General features: G+C 38.0%; 1 protein-coding gene across 9 annotated transcripts in view; it reads right to left on the bottom strand.

The window, feature by feature from the left end:
* Window positions 1-5,548: 5,548 nt before the first annotated feature.
* The window catches only part of foxn3 (forkhead box N3), a 176,795-nt gene continuing 157,976 nt past the window's right edge, over window positions 5,549-24,367 (bottom strand). For 5 of the 9 annotated variants that reach the window (XM_021467225.3, XM_021467224.3, XM_068214453.2 and 2 more), the window contains exons 5-6: window positions 17,775-17,883; window positions 5,549-13,409 (exon numbers count right to left, since the gene is read on the bottom strand). In XM_021467225.3, coding sequence (XP_021322900.1) covers window positions 12,941-13,409; window positions 17,775-17,883 — 578 coding nt within the window. In that variant the 3' untranslated portion in view covers window positions 5,549-12,940. The remainder of the gene's footprint in view (window positions 13,410-17,774; window positions 17,884-24,367) is intronic. The other 4 variants (XR_012392827.1, XR_012392829.1, XR_012392828.1 and 1 more) reach the window with 2 other exon arrangements.

Here is a 24,367-nt window from a genome sequence, read left to right as displayed (position 1 = left end):
TGTTCTTAGCTGACAAGACTGGCACCCGGTGTGGTCTTCTGCTGCTTTAGCCCATCCACCTCAAGGTTGGACATGTTGTGCATTCATAGATGCTCTTTTGCATACATTGGTTGTAACGAGTGGTTATTTGAGCTACTGTTGTCTTTCTATCAGCTTGAACCAGTCTGGCCATTACCCTCTGACCTCTGGCATTACCAAGGCATTTGCGCCCACATAACTGCCACTCACTGGATATTTATTCTTTTTTGAACCATTCTCTGTAAACCCTCGAGATGGTTGTACATGAAAATCCCAGGAGGTCTCCATTTTCTAAAAATACTCAGACCAGCCCGTCTTTCACCAACTACCATGCCACGTTCAAAGTCACTTATATCACCTTTCATTCCCATTCTGATGCTCGGTTTGAAATGCAGCAGATCATCTTGACCATGTCTACTGGATATGCCTAAATGCATTGAGTTGCTGCCATCATCTGAACCATTGGGTAATGTATATTATTCCTTAATTAAATTTTATTTTATTTTTCATTTTTTCATAAAAGTTTTTCAAACATTCATCTAACAAGATCAAATTACTTAAGAAGTAAAGCTACAATAGCATTTTGGCAAGACAAATAATCAGTTTATTGAAGTCCCATTTTGTGTCACAATTAAATATCGTGGATCTGATGCTGAATAACAAAATAATTATTTAAAAGTATCATTCAAGTATAATAAGTATAATAGGTCATTCTTTCACTGCCATGTATAAGCACTGCAAATTTAGCTTAATGGACATACAATACAGATGATGTTTATGAGTCACCTTGGGTCACGTAACCAGTTTTGTGCTCTCATTAGACATCAATAAAAAAGACAGCAGCATATCTAACACCTCAGAGCCTGGCGATTTCACCGAGGGACCATGTAGACTGTGTAGAAACACATGCCCTCATTGATGAAGTCCTGGCACGATTCAGCAGCCGCCGTATCACAGATTCCAATTTCTCCTCAAATCCCTCGACTGTGCCCCCATGCAAATCAGGCAGATTAAGGCAAGATGTATGGACTTGCAAATGTATTCAAACATTCTTCTCTTAATGCCACAGATTTGCTGTAATACTGCCATATTTGTGTCTGACTTACAAGGACCGGCAAATTGAAGGCACCGCATGGCAGATTTGAATGGTTATTATCTCGCGGTGCATTCCATCAAAGAGCGTGCACTTATTGATTCGCGCTGCCAATGAGCGCCTCCGTTTCCTGCTACCTTGGAAACAAGAATAAATATTGAAGTAGTTGCAGGTGGGAAGTGCAAACTCAAACAAACCTCTTTAGACAATGATCAAAGGGCATTGGTGGACAACAACTAAGTATTTTTCTTTTTACTTCAATACTGTACTTACAGTAAGTAAATTTTGAGTGTCTGTACTTTTTCTGATTAATTTTGCTTTTCCTTAACTACATTCCAAAACAAAATATATTTTACTTTTTAGCTAATCCCTCGCATTTCATTTTGAATAGGAGAAACCTGCTCAGAGACATATTGGGCTCATCATACACTATGCTGTACATATACACACAAATGCCACATGTAAGTATTAGACTTTCCAAGCATAAAAATACCATATATGTGCAGATACTTAAGAAACATGCAGAGTGAACATACTTGTTTATCTGAAAAACAATGCTGAAGTCAGTTTTTCTCATTAGAAATTACGCACTCGTTGTTGGAATGTCTGTTTTTGTATATATATCTATCTACATATATATATATCTATTGTATCTATTTTGTATATATATCCGAAACGGCTTCTATTTTTTACAGAAGAACATAAGAAAACTGACAATGATCAACTCAGGTAGACCTCATGTGCTTTATTCAGTGTTAAATGCTAATAATGTGAGTTTGAATGCCATTTTGCATGACATTTATTGTCATACTACTGAAAGCAGCAGCAGATAGTTCACCTATAAAATAAACCTTTCAAAATTTAACTTAAGATCTGTGACCCAAAACCAACACATAGGGATTCAGCATGTGCATTTAATGATGTTAAAGAGGTTTAATGTGTATTAATTAGTTCATAAACCTTACCATTTCGTTAGTGAGGGCATATTCTGTGCTTCTGAATGGCTGTATTTAAATTTCTGTCATGTTTCCTCTGGTACAAACAACCAAATTTCTTATCACTGCAATTCTTATTAAGTAGCGTGTTGTTAGGAAACAGGGTTACAATGTAACCTGCTCACCTAATGTTACGGCCATTATATTTATTTTATTTGCTAATCAATAACCTCATGAGGAACTTTGAATCTGCATCTTATTTCGGAGTTTGCTACAATTCACCGCAGGAAGCATTTTGAGAGCCTTTCTAAATGAATGGATGAAATATGCTGTTTTCTATCAGGGCAACCCGGGGTACTGAAATATGATTGGATAAACTGGCATTGGGCAGATTAAAATTACCAAAACAAAGACAGACATTCTTGCATGGACACCCATTTTCAAGGCAGAATATTCGACTTCAGCATAGTTATTCAGATAAACAAGAATGTTCACTTGGCATGTTTCTTAAATATCTGGAAACATATTAAAGTATTTTTATGCTTTAGAAAAGTCAAAAACTTACATACAGCACCTTAAATAATTCAATGACTCAAATTGTCTGGTAAGAGCAAGTTCCGTTTTTAAATCTTGGTCAACTTATCCAACGTATCCAAGTGATCTACTCATAAAAATTCTGTAATTGAAAAGGTGTTCTTTATAAGTATTTTTTTTTTTTATCTGTACTTTTACTGAAGCAACTTAATTTGTGTCATTGGTCCACCACTGTAAAGGGAACAGCAGCTCTCCAGATGCAACAATGCTCTAAACCTCAATGTAGTTTTTCATGTAGCATGCTGCCAAAAAAAAAAAACTCCGGATGTGCTGGAATGAAAGCCACCTCGCTTTGTTTCCTTGGCAACAAACACATGCAATATGTCTTTTGGAAGTGTGTTTTTGGGGCTGCGCGCCACCTCTCATGGGAGATTTTAGAAGAACGCTAAGAGTAAATGAAACAGCCTTTTGACTGCCACTGTGATGTTTGTAGAGATTGTACGACGAGGTCACAAGTGTGCTAAACTCTACAAAAAAACAAAACTGAATAATGGCAATTGTTTGGTGTTTAGTTTTGCTTTTTTTAAATCAAATTTTCCTCACGCTTCATTGCTGTAAAGTGAAGCACATGTTACCTCAGCTCCAGTAACCTGTGTGTAACCCTTGCAAAATAGATGAACTCGTCATGTCTGTGTCTGGCAACAAGCTTTCTTGTACATTTTCCATCTCTCTTTCCGTGCAGTTGCATAGCAACACAGGCGAGCATGGGTGTGGTGACAGGGTGCAGGGAGGCAGTTGTGATTTCCAAATGCTCACTCTTTGATTAAGCGTAGGCCACAGACTCCATCAGAGCCTTTAAATGGCATTTATAAATTATAAGTTCATGCTGATAGAGACAGCAGACATCAAACTCTCGCAGTGCGCAGATTTCATGTTTGTTGCATTCATAAACACTCTTTAAAATAAAGGTTCCAAAAGTGGGTTGCTGCAGTGCTGTAGAGAAACCATTTATGGTTCACCAAAAAACCTTACAGCAGGTAGTTAATGAACACTTTTCCACTTTTCCATCATTCTCCGTTCATTCACAATCAATCTGCGTGTTGCGTTCATGACAATACGAAAAACTTTCTCCAAGACTCTTTGTTTCTGTTAATATAAAGTGTAAAGCCTGGCTCATTGTGGGCAAAGTAGTTTATTAAAATAATAATAGTGAAACTGACGGGCGCGATATGGATTGCCATTAACAGAAAGTTATTTAGCCTAATATAGGCCACTCTGAAACTGTGAATATTTTCATTTTCTTGTCGGCTTAGTCCCTTTTTTGATCCGGGGTCGCCACAGCGGAATGAACCGCCAACTTATCCAGCAAGATTTTATGCTGCAGATGCCCTTCCAGCTGCAACCCATCTCTGGGAAACATCCACACACACATTCACACACACACTCATACACTACGGACAATTTAGCCTACCCAACTCACCTGTACCACATGTCTTTGGACTGTGGGGGAAACCAGAATGCAGGGAGAACATGCAAACTCCACACAGAAACACCAACTTCGAACCAGCGACCTTCTTGCTGTGAGGCGACAGCACTACCTACTGCGCCACTACCTTGCTACTTTTTAAACAGTTGAGTTTTACAACTTTTAATCCATTCAGCCGATCTTCGGGTCTGGCAGGAGCACTTTAAGCTTATCTTAGCCAAAATAATAGATTAGCTCATTGAGCTTATTGACAAGTGCCTGCTGCAACCATGATATGGCAGCAAATTTCCTTGATTATTACGCTGGAATGAGAGTATAATTCCTATATGACAACCTAGAACATTTTCAAAATTCAATGTAATTACAGAAGAGTCTAGCTTTAAAAAGGAAAATTATCAAAACTCTTTCAATGATCTATTTTAAGCTAAGCTAAAATAAATCTATGGTTGCATTAAAGGGCATCTATTTTAGCCCTTTTTCAAGATTTAAGATAAGTCTTTTGTGTCTACAGGATGTGTCTGTAAAGGCTGCCTGTGCCTTTAATGCTAGTTCCCCCCACCCACCATTCCCAGGTGCCTGTCAGTGTGCCTCAATCTCTGCCTTGGCTGCCTTAGATAAACGGCACAGTGACAGACATGAGGGAAGCAGATCTCATGTAACATTTGTGAGAAATACCACAGTAAGAACTTTCCAAATAATTATTTGATGTGTTTGTTGAGGAGTTATTTCAAGCCTTTCTGCAATGATGAGTCACACACAATGTCATTACAAAGTTCATGTACACGTAAAGTGAGCGTGATTAACTTTTTACTGTTTTGCACAGCAAATGTGACAGGATAAACATTAATATAGACTGCTGTATGGATATCCTTGAAGTTTATGTACAAAATAAACCTGATTTATTATCCATACATCAGGATTGAAGCGTCTTCTTTTATAATTGTACTGACTAATGGCTGTGGTGATAAAGACGGTAAAATCGCTGTAACATCACATCACATTTGATGATCACAGAGAGCTGAACAGATCTTTTAATCCTGGTTGCTATGTGTACGTTCTGTCTCTTTGATATGATTATATGCATTACTATGGAGACATGTAAACCTGTGGGCCTCAAAATGGGAGAGATTTGTATCCTATTTTAACGTCAGGAATTTATTGTCTTTATATCACCCCAATATGACTGTACCTACACACAGTTCTGTCTAAACAGCTTCCAAAAGATGATTTTCATCATAGCCCTTTAGGAAATTACTACAAAATTCACAGAATCTTGCCAGTTCACAAAAATATTATAAAAATAAATATGCCCTTTGTGGAACCCCCGCAACCAACCCCCCAAAAAATACTGTAGCTTGTCAATGGCATTATATCAATTAATGTCAGATGTCGATTTTAACTATAATTCTATGGAATGTTATTACAAACTGTGCCTTTAAGATCTGATTATTTTTATCAATAAACCATCATGCTAGTCAAGGATCATCTTTGCAACTTTTTTTATTGCAACTGGAAGACAATACATCACAGAAACTTGATGGTAGGATTGGAGGGGGAAATAAAATGAAACAAAAAGAAATTGAATTTGTCGTAGCAATGGACAAAGTGGTATTTACATGAATCGATAAAATTGTTGTCTTTGGCAATATGATTACAAGTCAAAGGAAATACAGAGTGCAATTACGCCTCTATATCGACATATTAGCAGGGTGCACATGCCATCAGACCAAAAAGTTACTTCCATCTTGAACAACTCAAACACTAAACAAAATGGCAGTTAACAGGAACCTTTCAATGAAACGTCCAACAACAAAAAACACAATGGGGGAACCAAAAAAAAAAAAACTACACTTTGTCTCCTACTATTAACGTTTTTGGCTGGCTCTTCTTTATGCTTTTCAACGTGTTTCAGGTTCCTTAGAAAGAACTATAGAAAGGAAAAGTTACGTAGTGAGTGTTGTCACTGAAAGAAGGCAGTGTATAAAGGACTCATAGCTCTCTCTGCTACTGGTTTCCCAGTCTGAAGCACAATGAACGTAAAAGTGATATGGCAGATGTCAAGAAAGACCAGCAGATGAGGTTACAACCATGTAAATGTGGGAAGGAAACGTCAAGGCATGCCAACTGGAGACATCACATTAACACTCGTGGGTCAGATATAACATTCAACACGCTACGTATAACATTGGGTCAAACCATCATCGTTATCATCTGATGAACAGGGAAGGCAGTGTGACTTATGAAACACAGCAATGCAAATATGACTGAGAATATCTAATACATGGGTATCTGACAGAAATGCTACAACTTATGACCGACATATCAAGTATGCATGTGTATAGAGTCGTTACAGGCTTTGGCACTGAATCCGTATACGTTAAAACAATAAAAGTGCAATTCGGTGAGGTCGTGGAAATATATACACTCGCGTTTGCACTGAGCTCACGGTTTCGTTTTTTAGTATTGTCTTTAAGTGCTTAAATATATATGTGGAGGCGTAAACGCCCATCTGACTGCCTGTACCGAGAACTGAATCAATACTGATGACTCCTGAACAGAGCTACATGTAAAAATAAAAAAAAAACGAACTGATCCAAAGTCTCGCAGAACAAAATATGGAAGACCCTGAATAAACCACTGACACGCACTTCCGGATTACACATGGAAGAAGAGCAGGCATGAAGCTGGAAGGAGCAGGGGACCGACACTCACTACGAACTTCTCCAAGACGACACAGACATTGACGCAGCGGGGATTCGTTGAGAAGGCCGGCCAGTAGCACAGCCAGAGCCCGAGTCCTCGTATTGCAGAGAGAGTTTCCCAACAGTCAGTGTTTGTCCCTGAAGAAGGTAATTGTTTAGATGCCTGCTTCAACACAAAGGTGATGAGGACAACAAATCCAAATCAAATCTGACAAAAACGAAAAAAACAAATTAAAAAAGAGAGACTAGACCTATTGGCATAGAAATTAGAGGCGGTGCCTTAGTTCTCTAGGATCTATATTTATATGAAAATAATTCATGCTCCATGCTAAATACATTATTTACCTTACATGAATTTTGATTATTTTTTTTTCATTTCTTTTTCTTTTTTTAAAAAAAAACAACCTTTTTCTTTACAGAACCCATGCAACACGATTTGGAAAAATCCTGCTGGCTACATTGCTTAAATTAAGAAAGGAAAATGGTCTAGTGTTACTTTTATACAGTGTTTATCCTGACTGGATGAAATTGCTTATTACATCACGAGGGTTTCAAATGAAAAAAAGAGAGATAAAAACGCAAACAAACAAACAAACAAACAAACACAAAACAACTCCACAGTCATTGATTCTGCTTTTTAAAACACAATTGGCAGGTATTGTAGCATTAGCTCAGAGTTTTCATTTTCATTGTGCCGAAGAAGAAATATCACCATCTTGGAGAATATCACTCATTTTGATTGCTTACGAAATAAATAATAAAATAAAACTGTGGGCAGTTTTGAAAGACTTATCACTTTTGCCTCCAAAAAGCACTTTGACAAAGGCTTATGGCTTTACTCTCATCTCAGTTGAGTTATGATTTATACGAGCCAAACGACAACAACAGACATGAGTGTTTTCCGCACGATGCTGCTGGACTCTCAAAACAGCCAGAGCATCTAGAGGATGTGACATCACAGAAACTGCTTGAGGATTGTCTTTGGCACTGCCCTGTGCTTCTGAAACATCTTATAATTACCAGAGATTACTATAACCTATAATTATCGCTAAAGGTGTGGTCACATTTATCGAAAAACTCTAAGAAAGGTTAATAATTCCAATCGAGTGCATGTCCATATTTTGGCAACACTGGTTCTGGAAGTATTTTCCCATTTATGCCCTGAAGGCATTTAAAAAAAGGTTTTGTTGAAGCATTTTAAGTTAAAAGAGAGTCACGTTATAATCTTTGATTTCAGGCACAAAAAAGTACATGAATATTTGACAAAAACTGGACTACAATCACATGAAACATTGTGAATGACACAAAAATAAGAAATATGACACTTTCACATTTAAAATGGTTGTTTGTGACTGTATGATCGTTATACATTTCAGGTTTATTGCCTAATCATACAAATAATTAAGTATTTTCATTGCATGATGACATTAAATCATCCGCAGTGCTTTATTGGAGAAGGTGGAGCTAAAGATGTATGTGTACAGTTTGCTGTCTGTCACTCTGATTGGGGAAAAATGCATCTAGGGTAATGTGGTTTTTCTGCACAAATTGCACTACTAAACATTATTGTTTAGTGTCATCCAGGTGAACAAGGCTTATGGGCTACTGTTAAAAATCAATTTCCCTGTGTAGAAAGTTTTTTAATTGTCAGAACCAGCCTTATCTCTTGAGAAAAACGTAACTATTTTACATTTTGTCAGTTTCATGGGTAATTCATATGAATTCGTAAATGTACGATGTTAAAAAGGAGACATGGCACCCAACCCCACCCCAAAACCCAACCAGATTAGCATATTGTACTAAATTATACGAGATCGTACAAGTTCATATGAATAAAGGCTGATTTATACTTCTGCATCAAGTGATCGGCATGATCAACGATGCCTGCCTTGCGCGTAGTCATGCATTTATACTTCTGCATGCCTTTTGTGTTGATCTGCAATAATAGTTCCAAAACACTGGCAGTTCCTCTGTGCCATGTTTCTTTGCCTGTGTTTTGTTTTTCTGAATGCTACCTCAATGTACAAGTAGCTAAAACTCGCTCCTTCTGAGACAGGAACCAACAGCTTTAATCACAAGATAAACACAAAACAACAGTTTCCATCTAGAACTACTTCATGTGTCTCTACACTGATAAACACTCACTTAAATGGATTTGCGTGGCTCTTGGTCCCACCCACAGTGGTCACAGCTACCAAGCCAGCCAATTTTTTGATAGGTGTGTGCCAGCGTTGGTGTCAGCCACAGCGTGGGCTATGCGACTGCGCTAAGGCAGAAGTATAAATCTATATAAGTCTTTAGCCTCTAAATCAAAAAGTTACGAATTTTTGTGAGATAGCGTTGGTCAGAACCCAACTGTTGCTTTTGATTGGACTTAGCAAAAGGGAAAGACAAAAAGTAGCACCATGCAGATATCGCTTGTATTTACTTAAGGTCATGTGAATTTGCCACACGGACCAACTGATCAGCTGCCTAGTATGAAAGTGCCCTCTGTGTTAGCTGAACTTTAAACATCTCAAAACTACAGAGAGTTTTTGTAGATAAAATTTCATAAATGTGACCACACCTTGAAGAGTGTTGCAGGCTGGATGAGATCTTTAAAATTTGTCAGTGAAGGGCCGTTTACACGATAACATTTTCAGCAAAAACCCAACATTTTTATGCATTTCCCCATTCATTTACACTACAATGGCAAAATTGGGACTGAAAATTCCTCAATTTTAGATTTAAAAAAGTTTTGAAAAATGCCACTTTTGTTGCATCCATGTAAATGCACAAAACGAGAATCTGTGAAAACGATGACGTCATGCATGTGCATAGTACATGCTTAGAGATGTGCCGATTAACCGCAAACATAAACAAACACACACAACAAAGGTGGAATACATGGTGGTGCTGCTGTTTCTTAACTGTTTGCTAATGCTTCATGAGCAAAGTGTGTATTTACGTCACATAACAACCAATCATATAGGCTACACACGCCAAATTCTACATACACACCAACGAGTGGCCACAGACATATCATCGCTTCACTACAGGAACTGTTTACTAACAAGAGGACAGTGCCAAATACTTGCCGGTCAAATGTAATAGTGTGTTTGGGCCGTTTTTGTGGATTTATGTAAATGTGGGTCGCTTTGAAAATGTTATCGTGTAAACCTGAATCTTTTTTCCAATGCAAAGGAAAACATTCCAGTTTTTGACTAAATTATTGTCATGTAAACGTACCATAAAACGCAGAATGTTCACACATGCCACTCGGCATCTGTTGAACTGTCAATGACACCACATATTTTTCCATTAAACTGCATTATATTTGTCCCAAAATGTTAACATACAAAAACATCACCTTAGGCTGGAGGATTGTGTATTGTGCATCTTTAAGAGAAAAATGTGCCTAGAATGAAGGGAGTTTTGATTGAGGCCAACAGTAATACAGATTCTTTTTACATATGCCCTGTTTTCTAGGACCATCAACTTCAAACCTTTGGTCACACTTTAAAATAAGGTTTCATTAGTTAACATTATGCAGAGTTCAGACTGCACAATTTAGATCCCTCACTGCACAGTAGATCCCTCCTACACTGTAGGTTTGATCGGCGACAGGGGGTTTCACACTGCATGACTTTGAAATAGGAAGAATCGCTGACAACTTTAGTCTCGATCTGCAAACTATGTCTAACAACCTAACCAAACACACGCGAGAAGTGACATGAAAACAACGTAAGGTCATGTAGTACATCTTTTGTTATTAACTACATAATAAAAAAACTTTTTTTTTTTTGACCCAGTTGTGATATTGCTCAGATAACACGTCAAACAGACTCAAGTGCTCCTGTCAAATTTACACGAGTTTTTCTTACATTTCTTGGGTCCAAATAGACTAAAAAAAGCCTTTTGAACTTCCCCCACAACCTTCCGCTGGCCTGCAGATACCCATACTATTGGATGCTGCTCTCTAATTGGCTGTAGGTAATCACTGATGTTATTTTTAATCAAAACACATTTCATACGACATGATTTTGAATCACTGACAACTCCAGATATTTAGCATGCCCAACATTCTATCAGATCGCGTCTTTGATAGTTCACACTGTGTGATTGCTACTCAAGTGAACGAGCACCAATTTGCCTGTGATTGCAGACATTTGTCGATGATTTCTCAAAACCTGTTGGCCATAGTCGAGTCAAAATCAGGGCTAAAATCATGCAGTCTGAACTCGGCATTAGCTAATTTATTTATGAACTAATTATAAACAATACCTGTAAAGCAGTGGTCCTCAACCGATACCAATCCATAGATCAGTTGGTACTGGTCCGTACAAGAAGTCATTAATTATTTCTGTTTTATTTATTAGCTGAGTCTGAAAGATTTTGAAAAGTCTTCTATTTTGAAAAATGCACGTATTCTCTCGGTTACATCTTGGTCACTTGAGCGCCCAAATTTAACCCACAAGAAGTAGAATGATTAGGAAACAGACATCTTTGGAAATTTTCTTTGCTAAGGGAAAAAGGCCCATTGACGGCCAAGGAATGGATCCCCCTGCTAAAAAATCCAGCTTAAACCATCCTAGGATAGTTGGCTGGTTTTAGCTGGTCAACCAGCCTGGTTTTAGAGGGGTTTGAGCCATTTCCAGGCTGGTTTTCAGCCATTTACAGCTTGGTTTTAGCTGATCAGGCTGGAAAATGACCAGCTAAAACAAACTTGACCAGCCTGGTTTAAGCTGGACATAGCTGGTTTTGGCTGGGCTCCCAGCCTGGCTAGGCTGGTCAAGCTGGTTTTAGCTTGTCATCTCCCAGCCTGACCATCTAAGACCAGGCTTGAAATGGCGGAAACCAGCCTGGAAATGGCCAAAACCCCTCCAAAACCAGGCTGGTCGACCAGGTGAAACCAGCCAACCATCCTAGGCTGGTTTAAGCTGGACTTTTCAGCAGGGCTGCAACCCATTTGTCAAAAAATCAGGTGAATCCACCATGGCTGTGTAAGAAGATCAAACGATGGAGATTGCAAATGATGTCAGCCATTTAGGGGTCGTTTGCATATCGCATGTTTTCTAAAGTTTGCACAATTTCGTTGTTTCCAATAGAGGTGCGACATGCTTGCACCTTTCAGACGCACTCAGTAGAATGAATCTCGCGAGCACACTGCGTTCAAGAGTAACGTGATAAGAACTGACCGATCAGCTTCATGCTTTCAATGGAATATGCACGTTTTGCTAGACTAATTATCTCAGACAAACACAGAACACCTAAAATCTGCAGTGCTTTGTATTGTTTTCCTTAAAACTTTTATCAGAGTGACAGCAATGTTTTGTCAGCATGTCATGCTCTGAGAAAACGTTAAATGATCGCCTGGCAACCTACAAACCAAACCCCCACCGCCCCACCCCAGTCTGCAGTAAAATTGTCAAGCGTTGATGGGTTCGCAGTGATAAAAAGGTTGAGGACCACAGCTTTTAAGCATTTATTAATTATAGTTCAACATTTACTAAAGCATTATTAACATTCAATTGCTTGTTAACATTAATTAATGCACCATGAGGTAACAATGAATGACTGTATTTTGATTAACTAACAATAATTAACTTAAACAAACACTGTAATAAATGTATTGTTCATTGTTTGTTCACGTTATTGAATGCAGTTAATAACATTAACTAATACAACCTTATTGTAAAGTGTTGACAAACTGTTTATTTCTTGAAGTGAACTACTTCTACGGCTATTAGACTAACTATTTTGACTGCTGTCATAGCATGTCTGATGTGTGAAAATTTCTCATCCTGCCTTGAGAACTACTCTGTCAATCTGCACCACAAATTTAGGAAGAAGCTGCAGAACTTTTAGTGGTTTTGCTGTCTATGACAGAGGGGAGCATAGCAAATTTTGCTATCACTTTTTTGTCGTCTTATTCGAATGAAGTAATTTCCTAAAAAGGGGAAGGCTATGGCTTCAATCTCCGTAGATTAAAAAGAAAAGAAAAACGACAACACAATAAAATTAGCAAAGTAAAACAAGGAACCCTCAGTAAAATGTCACCTATAAAGATAGGAAAACAAAGTGATTGTTGATATTGCCACAAATCAGTAGAATTCACCTGATGTCCTGGAAAAAAATAGTAAATTCTATTCAAAGTGATGTTTTTTTTTTCCTCTTTACAATAGTCTGTTCATTATTTTTGCTCTTTCTGCCCCTTTGCCGTCCGGTTGGTGATATTGTTCAAACAGGCCCGGACTCCTGCCAAATGAAGCAGGGATCCGGCGGCCTCTTTCATCTCCTCGTCGTCACTTTCCGGAGGCTTCTCCGTGCGCCTCTTTTTTAGAGGAAGAGTGTCACTGGCCACTCTCTGTTTGACTTTTGTCAAAAGTTGCCGTTTCTTGTGCTGGGCCAGAGCGAGGGCGTCCACTGACCACTCCTTGGGCTCCTTCTTGATTTTACTCTTATCGTCGTCCTCCGCATCGCTGCCGGTCTCATTAGTGTGGAAGTTGAGCTCACTTCCATCACACTGTGCCTCCTCTTCAGCATCCGAGCCGGAAGATTTGGCGAAACTGTAGGTGTGGTCCTCCTTGGGGTCGCTGGTGGCCAGTGGAGAGTTTTGGGTTGGTTCAGTGTCACTGGTGATTCTGTATCCCAGTACTGACCTGTGAACAGAAGAGAGACGCATTAGTGCACATGCGGTTCCTGTTGTGCTCCGCGACTGCTCAGTGAAACAAATGAACTACATGAATTTACTGTGTAATTATTTCGTGGAGCTGCTTGTAATTATGCTACTATGGTAATTAATTATAATAATATGTGTAATATGGACACTCTGGATGGATGGTTTGCTTCTTTTTTTTTTCCTCGCACAGATGGCAATAACCTCTGGAACAGATGAATACATTTGTTCGGTTTGTTATTTTATAAAGTGGGTAAATCTATAAAAACTGTCAGGGTCATATTTTAGAAATAAATAGAAATAAAAAAATATATAATAAAATAACAAGTATAAAATTTGCATTAATTTAAATGTTGGTAACACAGTGGCTCGGTGGTTAGCACTGTCACCTCACAGCAAGAAGGTCGCGGGTTTTAGCATGTTTTAGGAGTTTGCTTGTTCTCCCCGTGTTCGTGTGGGTTTCCTCCGGGTGCTCCAATTTCCCCCACAGTCCAAAGACATGTGGTACAGGTGAATTGGGTAAGCTAAAATGGCCATAGTGTATGTGTGTGGATAAGTGTGTATGAGTGTATGAGCTACGGCTGGAAGGGCATCCGCTGTGTAAAATATATGCTGGATAATTTATTCCTGTGATATTACAGCAAAATTTTCAGTAGCCCTGACTGTAACTTGATACTCCAGAATTGTAGTTTTATCATTTTTAACCAAAAATTATTTATTTTTTATATGAGAAAGTCATTCATTTTGAATTTACTGACACCATGCGACCGTGGTAATGATATTAGTTAAGAATTAGTGATTTTACTCTTTAATACGAACATGCTGTTTTGAAAACGTTTAAAAACATTATAAAACTTATAAAAATCAGAGAGTTTGAACAGATTATTTAATGTTTTTATTTAAAACTATAAAATATTAAAATTAAAAAATTATGTGGACATGTGTATGCAAGTTATTATAGAAACATGGTGCCTGCCCAATCGATTCAAATGTTATTACTCGATTGAATGGACCTTATCAATGGCTATCAGGGGATAGATATGGGTCAGTAGGGGCCTTTTGCACCTACTGGTAGGCTTTAGAAGGCTGTTATCATCCATCCACATGGTTAATCAGCTATAGATCACATATAGTTGCAGCTGAAAGTTGAATTATTTAGAATTATTTATATTTTTTTATTAAATGTCCCATTAAGTGTATTTCATAAAGGTCTACCTTAACCCTAAACCCAACCGTCCCTATAATGTAAAAACAGATCTGTATCTGGAGTCTTCTCTATTACTATAGCTGACTAACCATGTGGATGCATGATAACAGCCTTCTGAGTAGGCGCAGAAGGCCCCTACTTGCCCATATCTATCAGCTGATAACCACTGATAACGCCCTTTCAATCAAATGATAAATTTCGAAGTGGGTGGCCTGTCAATCAATTCAGTGGACAGGGAACACTGCACTCCTATGTTGCGGTGAGCCTCAAAATCACTGGGGTTTGGATCCTATTTAAACATCAGGAAATTTTAAAGAGAGACTTGTTGGGTTTATATCACTCCAATTTGACAGTGGACACACTATACCTACACAAAGTTCTGTCCAAACAGCTTACAAAAGTTGATTTTATGCATAGGTGCCTTTTAAAACACTGGATATGACACAAACACCTAAATATAGGATAATATGGTATAACTGCAAACACATTTGTTCTTAAATTTGTTGTGTATTGGTAAACACCGCAGCCTACATGCACACTTGCAAGCACCTCATCCTAAAATGTAAAAAAAAATAAAAATTAAAAAATTAAACATTTGTCTCTGAAACACACTTGAGCTTTGAAGCACCTCTTCAGCAGGCCAACAACCATCGTTAAAAAGCAAATTAATTGGTGGATTATGAAACTCTCCACTTTCTGGTAAAATAATATGAGGAAATAAATGGCAAATAAAGACAGTTTTGCTGCATTTAAGCCTCTTGTCCTCGGAAACAGTAATGAAGTGTCTTTTCAATGATGCTTGTTTTGTGCTTCTGGTCACAGTTTATACAGCAGCGGCTCTGAGTGACAAAGAAGATCCTGCCGCGCTTTGCAGAAATGCTAAAACTCCCTCTGTGCTTCGAAAAATAATCCTAAGAGCTTTTCCCCTTCCTGCCTCATATGTGCATTTATGACTCATAAATTATAGCCACAGCACAGCAGGCTAAAGAAACGGCTTCAATAATTAATGCTTAAATGCAGTGTCACTCATTTTAAAGAGGCGAAGAGGGTGTTTTACCCTGTGGACTGAACTGCAGCCTGTCAAATCACGATATGGACATCATACAGCATCTGAGAGACTGTGAGTGTGTGTTCTGGTTTAATTGGTTTACAAAGATGCAAAACTCTATAATGACATGGGTATTACCTAGGCATTACAGGGTGGTTTACAAGGACATTCCTTGTGTCGTCATAATTGAAAATGCTTAAAATCCATACTTAATATGGTATTTTGACATTTACATTTTGAAGTGAGGATTGGCTTTTGGGTAAGGGTATGGCTTTTACAGTATAAAATACATTACGTCTATGGAGAGTCTCATAAAACACATATTCAAGTGTGTGTGTGTGTGTGTGTGTGTGTGCGCGCAGTAAAATTGAATGTTCTAATCATAAATGAGCTAATCTGACAAAATTATCAGGTCAGGCATTTGTTTTAAGCTACTACAATAATCTTAAGGACAGAAAAAAGTATTTCACCAGGAATCAATCGGATATCATGTAGGACATATAGAAAAATAAATTAATAAACACACTTTTATATACATATATTTCTATGTTAAATCAGGGTGCGAATTACAGGGAGGTTTGGTAGGGATTGACCTCCCTAATTAATGCTTGATCCCTCCTGAAGGACGTCACAACAAGTTGTATGGGGGGGGGGGGGGGGGGTCAGTCCTTTAATACTGAGAATTATTTCACAATGTTATGAATTAAAATAATAGATAATATAAATATACATTGACCACCTCTAAAACCATTGTGAAAGCATAATCGTGCCCATCAGTCTACTCTAGGAAAAGATCTGAAATTAGATGATCTAGAGCACTGACAGACATTGTGCTCACAAGACTTTGTTTTCTCGTAAAATAGTTGTTTGTAATTAAAAATAAATGCATAAATGACTGAAGAATGTTTTACACAAACTTAATGAAAAAAGTTGACCCCCCCTGATCGTCAGTGTATATTTCGCACACTGTTTGACATATAATAAATTGCCATTTTTACTGAATATTTATATGTTAATATATGTTATTAATATTAACAAATTTTTTAAGTAAAAAAATAAATAAAAGGTTATTATAGGTAAGTGCAACTAAAACCCCAATTTTTATTACTCACAATAAAATAAATGTAATAAACTGTAAATAAAATCCTCTTGTCCTAAACGAGTGGGGAGTGTCATAAAAAACTATACAGAATGAAAAACTAAAAAGAGAGAGAAAAAAACTACTGCCAATTTGAATGTTATCACTCGATTGAAGGTGCATAATCATTGGTTATTCAGCTATAGATCGCATACAACTGCGGCTTGAAGTTTACAAGTGTTTTCCCATTTATTGTATTTCTTTAACATCTACCCCAACCCTAAACCCAACCGTCACACTAATGTAAAAACAGATCTGTATCTGGAGTCTTCTCTATTAGTATAGCTGATTAACCATGTGAATAGATGATAACAGCCTTCTGAGCCTACCAGTAAGCGCAGAAGGCCCCTACTGGCCCATATCTATCAACTGATATCCACTGAAAACAGCCATTCAATTGAATTATAACATTCGAATTGCGTGAAAACTGTCACTAAAAACTTGCTAAAATGTATATGTTATATGGGATAAAACATCACCTTGAAATGTTATATAAGGGTCTGTAACCACGAACACACACACTATTTTAACAGGTTATTGTTTATGTTTCTGCAAAGCATGTATTGCTTCACTTTGTGACCAGGCTAAACTTTGAACCCATTAGTACTTAGTTGAGGAGTCATGCTGTACTGTAGGTCTAGGGTTTTGCAGTGCACAGATGCCAGCATGCAGTACCTGAGGACCCAAGCTTATGAATGTTTCACAGCAAGACAGTCTGTCCGCGTATTCGGTCATGCCATTAAAAAAAAAACTTAGTGTTTGTGATCAATTATTTATGTCACATCATGCATGCAAGAGCAAGGCTTTAGTCTGAGTAGCCTGATGTCTGTCAATGACCTGAGGAAACCTGCAGTCGGACATCAAGGAGAATCAAGGCAATGCAGTGCAAGCATTATTCCGATTGGCCGATAAGCCTGTCAATCATGTAATGAGTCAGCGGAAGGACAGGACTGACCTGACAGCAGCTGTCCTGCTGACGATGGGGTTGATGGGAAGGGGTCGGATTCCTGGGAAGAGGCCCTGGCTCATCATTCGAGCTCCGTTCTGGATCACTCCCTGAGGAACTGTGGAGAAAAGAAAGAATTTCTGTTTATATATATTTGTGTGTTTATGTGTGTTTGTGTGTGTGTGTGTGTGTGCATTGACATAGAGTAGATTCAAATGCACAACACTATGTTTAAGCCAGGGATGTCCACACTCAGTCCTGGAGGGCCAGTGTCCAGGAGAGTTTAGTTTTAACCCTAATCAAACACACCTAAACCAGCTGATCAAGCTCTTACTAGATACAGAAAACTTCCTGGCAGGTGTGTTTAAGCAAGCTGGAGCTAAATTATGCAGGACACCAGCCCTCCATCACCGAGTTTGGACACCCCTGGTTTAAGCGTTAAGAAATTAATTCTACAAGATTGAAAGGTCGGCATTGTTCTGTACTTTTAAAAAGGGTTAAAGGAACACTCCACAGTTTTATCATTTCTGAATCCATTCAGCCGATCTCCAGGACATGGTTTGAGCATTTTTAGCTTAGCTTAGCTTAGATCATTAAATCAGATTAGACCATTAGCATCTCGCTCAAAAATGACCAATGAGTTTTGATAATTTACCTATTTAAAGCTTGACATAGGACATCAACTTGAAGTCAGTTTGAGGTTGCACCCCAAGGTCGTAGGACGTTGCATTTTGTTTGGAAATGAAAATTGGGTTGATGTCAGAACCCAATGTCAGACTGACATCAATGTCCAACATTGGACAGACATTGCATTTTGGTTATTCCAATGCAACCTAAAAACAACCAAATATCAACTTCTAATCAAGTTACAGCTTGACGTTGTGTGGACGTTACCACTATGATGTCTATCAGACGTTGGATTTTGGTTGCCACACCTGACGAGTAAATGTCAGTATTTGACATCAATATGATGCTGGTTTATGATGTTGGCTCAATGTTGGACTTTGGTCACTTTCCAACAGAACCTAAAAATGACCAAATATCAACATTATTTCACATCGTTATTGGACGTCAAAATAACATCGTCCTTAGACAAGAATGACCTGAATCTAACCTAAGATTAGCATCTTATGATGTTGTGTGTCTGCTGGGTGTAGTTTCGTCGTGTACTAAAACTGAGAGAGAATTTCAAAGTTGCTATTATCTAGGTCGATATGGGTAGGAACTGTACTGTTCCTTGATTATTATGCCATCATAAAAGCATATAGCCATGTCGACCAAGAAAATAGCAACTTTTCATTAACGTCAATTACACAATGTATCCACAAAAGAGTCAAGCTGTAAATAGAACAATTGTGAATGCGCTTTGGTCATTTTTGAAGGACATGCTTATGGTCTAATCCAGTTCAATGGTATGACCTAAGCTAAAGGTATTCTATATTCAGAAATCAGCTGAATAGATTAAAAATGGTCAAACTCAACTGTTTAAGATGAGCGTATTTTCAAAAAGTGTTTTCCTTAAAACAAACATGAGCTACTCATAATCACTAGTTTTAATCTGTTCAGTTTCCTTTTCAGCCTCTAAATACCACATAAAAGTTGTAGGTACATAAGCAAGTCAGTTTATAGGCAGCATGGACTGCAGAACTGTACTGGACTGAATGACAAATGTCAGCATTATGCTTCTGTGAAATAATGTGCTCTTTATATTTAGTATGGTTAGACAAATGCTTGAGAGAGAGAGAAAAAAGCTTGAAAATACTGTCAAAGTTTCCATACTCAATCAAGAAACAACAACAAACCCAAAGGAAATTCAATCTTTTTTGTAGCTTTCAAAGTAATAGGGGAAGAAAGTCTCCCAGTTAGGTAATAAAATAGAAAACAAGACAGCAATTTTTTCCAGGTCTGGTAAATTGGTTTGCTGGTTTTCCAGAAAAGCGGGCTGTTATTCAGTTGTTTGTACGTATACTCTCATATAATGCGGATAATATTAAAAGCTAAAGTCCTCACTTTATTAAGTTTCATAACTTTTATATTGATTATTGAGTTTTTATAACATGTATTTTTTTTAATTGAATATTAAACATTTTCACCATGATTTCGAGTAGACACCCACTAAAATATAATTTGCTGGAAGAGTAGGCTATATAACAAAAGTCCTAATATTTAGTATGCTTTCTGTGTTTATGATTTTACTATTAACAGTAAAAAAAAATTTTACATGAACACCAAAATTGTATGTTTTATCATTTAAGTTCTTATATAGGCACTGTTCATCAACTGTTATGCATCTGAGTGGCAGCTTATGTGCATCAGTGCAGGTTCCTCTTTTAATAAGGGTTAACCAGGGATGGCATATTTTTGGCGCTGCAGTCAAATGGACCTAATGGCCGCTGCCCTTCTCTCAGTCCAAGTGCGGGGCAACATACAGTATATAGCTCCATCTGGAAAACCAACCTGGACTCGCAGCAGATGACACACAAAAAAAAGCACAAAATAAGCATCCAGCACACTGATCTGCCCATTAGGCAGAGGCATTGTTGCCTAGGTAACCATCCTCCTATGTATGCCATAGTTGCCTGACTAGGTGACAGTGAGTTGTGGTGGCGGAGCTGAATGAACATCTGGGCTGGACGAGTGCCCTCTTCAACCCAGAGGAAACACACTGCCATAACAAGGTGAAACGATGCTCTGTGACAGAGGCGTCCAGCTAACCAAGAGTGCAATGAGAACTGACAGAGATGTTAGGCTTATAATCTCCAAAAGCTGAAACTAAAAATAATTCAAAGATAGACAATTATAAAATCATCTCAGTCATAGCACCTATAGAGCAAACCAATAGAGGCCCTGGAGGCACATGAAGATGGAAAACTATGTGTTCACTTGAAAAACTCGCTTACATTCCCACGTAAAGATATTTGCATTCCCTCGCAAAAAAAAAAAAAAAAAAAAAAACTTGGATTTGGACTAACACTTCCTGTTCACTTTAAATCTTGCTGTGTGAATGAGACATCTCTGTATATTTGTTGTGGAGTGGCTCATTTTTATTTTTTTTTATTTCACCATCATGTCCCTTATGGGCGCTGAAGCGAACATTTTTAAAGGTTGAGTAGGCATTAAAACTGAAATAATAAAAGTAAACGAATTATAAGAATGAGTACAAGGTTTCCGAAAACTAATAAAGTAATGCAACAAATTACATTAATATTAGCTTCTTACTAATTTTCAGGTTTTTTTTTTTAAACTATCAAAAGGATCATATTTTAAAAGCTATTTCAATAACTATTTATTTGGAAAAAAAACTGCACAAAAGCATGCTCATCATTATCTTAATGGGTTCTCAGCCAAATATCAAAAAGTACAAAAATATAATAAAAAAGGCGACAAGGATAAAGAGATTTCACTTTTAGTGTTAACCTCTTTAATTTAGTAAACTGGTATTTTTATTTATTTTTTGTTAGTTTTGTTGTTATTGCCTTTTAGATTATACTACAACTATTTATTTTAGATTAAATCGGTCAAATAAAATCCCACATATTAATGTTTGTTGAGCTCAAACATGCATCTTTTAACCCTTGTGTGCTGTTGGGGATGTTTTCATTAAGTCTAGTGCGATTTTGAGTCCTAATTTGGACACAGCTTTCTCTGTATTACAGTAAATGGAATGATTTTCAGGGACAGATCTTATTTTAACACATATTTTGAGAAAATGCTTTGAAATTTTTCAAAAATTCAACAATATACTCATGGCAGAAAAGCGCAAAATTTCTACCCTTTCGTTATGTTGATAACTCTTTTTGCCCCATAGACTTTTATTAATAATAACTATAATTACATTTATATAGCGCTTTTCTAGACACTCATGGTGCTTTACACATTGGGGGAATCTCCTCATCCACCAACAGTGTGCAGCATCCACCTGGATTATGATATTATGATATAGGGATGGTTTGGAGGCCATGATGGACAGAGGCCAGTAGGCAAATTTGGCCAGGACGCCAGGGTTAAACCCCTACTCTTTTTCGAACTACATCCTGTGATTTTTAACGACCGCAGAGTCAGAGTCAGGCTTATTGTCTCATCTGAAAGACAGCGCTCACTGAACAGTATAGAATCCCCTTCACTATACTGGGGCATTAGGACCCACACAGACCGCAGGTTGAGCACCCCCTGCTGGCCTCACTAACACCACTTCCGGCAGCAACCTAGCTCTCCCATGTGGTCTCCCATCCAGGTACTCACCAGGTGCAGCCCTGCTTAGCTTCAGTGAGCGACCATGTGAGAGTTGCAGAGAGCTAGCTGCCGGCTACCATTATAGTGACATTTTTTTGAATGCAAAGCCATGACACCATATAATCATGCATTCTTGATTGATGGTGGATTTCCCTGTTGGGAATAGGTACAATTTACTGTAATTTAACAGTTGATGATCAGTTGTAGTGCAAAAAAAAAGCAAATCTGGGTGAGAGACCTTTGAAAATCAGATCTGAGAATATCAAAAAAGCAGCTTAGCCCTTAGAATATAGTAAACATACTACATAGTAAGTGTATTTATGCACAAACTAAATATAAACTGCTGTATTACTCCATAGAACTCTATAAAAAGCAATAACTTTTTTTTGAACAGGCCTATCTAAAGGGTTAATGCTGCCAGCTGATGATGAACAATAAAAATAGGCTTTTTACCCCTTTCCACCAGATGAACCCATTTAAAAATGAATAATTCTATGCAGTCAAGGCTTTGCAATCAAAAACTATTTTAATGGAAGTCAATGGGGCAAAAACAGCCATCAACATAATAAAAGGGTAGTCAATTTGAACTGTACACAAGGGTTAAATGAAAAAACAAATGTGATTAAGTCAATAAATCGATCATTCAAAAATGGCCTAGGCACTCGTCCACCAATGTAGGCTATACAGTATCTGCCTGACTCAACTAGGTGACAGTGAGTTGTGGTGGCGGCGCCGAATGAACATCTGGGCTGGCCGAGTGCCCTCTTCAACCCGCTGCCATAACACGCTGAAGCCGTGCCCTGTGACAGAGGCGATGAGCATTGACAGAGATGCGGCTCTCCACCAATTAGCGTGGATGGGCTGGCAAACTGAATGGCTAATGATCTCGGCCTATTGTAGGCGGTTGATGTCGAGCCATCCATCCAGGCATCAGAAACAACAGCAGGACACAAAAGCACAGCACATTCACATCAGGAAGGAAGCCAGCGAGGCTTTTGTGCCTGGGGATGTTCGCTCTTTTATGTGCATGAGAGCTGTTAAACAAAGACGAGCATCGTAGAAAAGAAAATCCAGATCTGCCGTCGCAATGAATGACTTGCGTTGGCACCATTGACCGAGATTTTCTGTTGAGGATAATATGCTGCATTTAAAAGCAGGTAATAAACTCTTGTGAACTGCGACTTCCAGGAGGCTCAAAGCAAACATCAGCAGTCGTTCGGTGGTGTTTCATTCAGTACAACTAGTGCCAATGTTTCCTGTATTTACATATACATATATATTATTGTTATGATTATCAGCTATAGTGCCCATGTAACTCATGATAGAGCACTCCAACTTATCTGTACGCTATCGGGTATTTACATGAACTACAACTGCCATGAGTCTTTGCGCCAATCAACACTTACTACGGCTGTAAACAATCTGGACTGACACACACACACATCATACTCCCTAAATAGACACCATTCTTATGCATATACTATTGCTGAGTCTTGTTACTGTTTATGTGCATTTCAAAGCGTTTATCTGTATCAGCCTGTCTGTGTTTTGATCCCTGGACTGTTTATCCTGTTTTTGAGTGTTCTCTGCCTGCCCTGACCATAGCCTGTAATCTAGATTCCATTTAGGATTTTCTCTGTTGTTCTATGTGCTCCTGTTTACTCCTGCCTGTACGACCATCCCATTTTATAATAAAGCTGCATTTCGAATCTCGATTGACAGCACATCCTGCCATGACAATTGTATGTTTTATTATATATTACTAAATTATTAAGAGACCACTTAAAATGCAGGATTATCTGGATTCATTAGGTGAATTCTTGAGAATGTTAAGTGTTAAGTTTGTGAAAATGTTAAGATGTATTTTATAGGGTAACACTTTACTTGAAGGGGTGTTTATAAGGCTTATAGTGAACATGAATTAGATTGTATGCGTGCTTCGGACAACTTTCAATAAGTGTCATTTGCGCATGTCATTTTAAATGCAAAGCTGACATTGTTTGAGAGGTCTGTCATCACAAAGTGACATAACCAAAACAAAAAACTTTATATAATATACAACTTAATTTTATCAATGCAACATAACTTGTCATATATCTGTAATAAACATGACAGAGATAGGTTGTGGCGTATTTAAGTCAAGTTGTCATAAAGACTTCTCAAGCAATATCTGTCACAATCACCAGCGATCTAGCAGTTGCAGATCCCTGGAGAACTACAAACATGACATGGAACTGGACTTCAAATCCCATCATTCACCTCTCACACACACACACGCACGCACGCATGCACGCACACACCAGTTTTCTTCCTGATTGCACACACACAGCTGGAAACAAATCATAGACTGATTACATATAGACGGATTA

This window comes from Danio rerio, chromosome 17, assembly GCF_049306965.1.
Source record: "Danio rerio strain Tuebingen ecotype United States chromosome 17, GRCz12tu, whole genome shotgun sequence".
NCBI lineage: Eukaryota > Metazoa > Chordata > Actinopteri > Cypriniformes > Danionidae > Danio > Danio rerio.
This window is presented reverse-complemented; position numbering and strand designations above follow the sequence as displayed.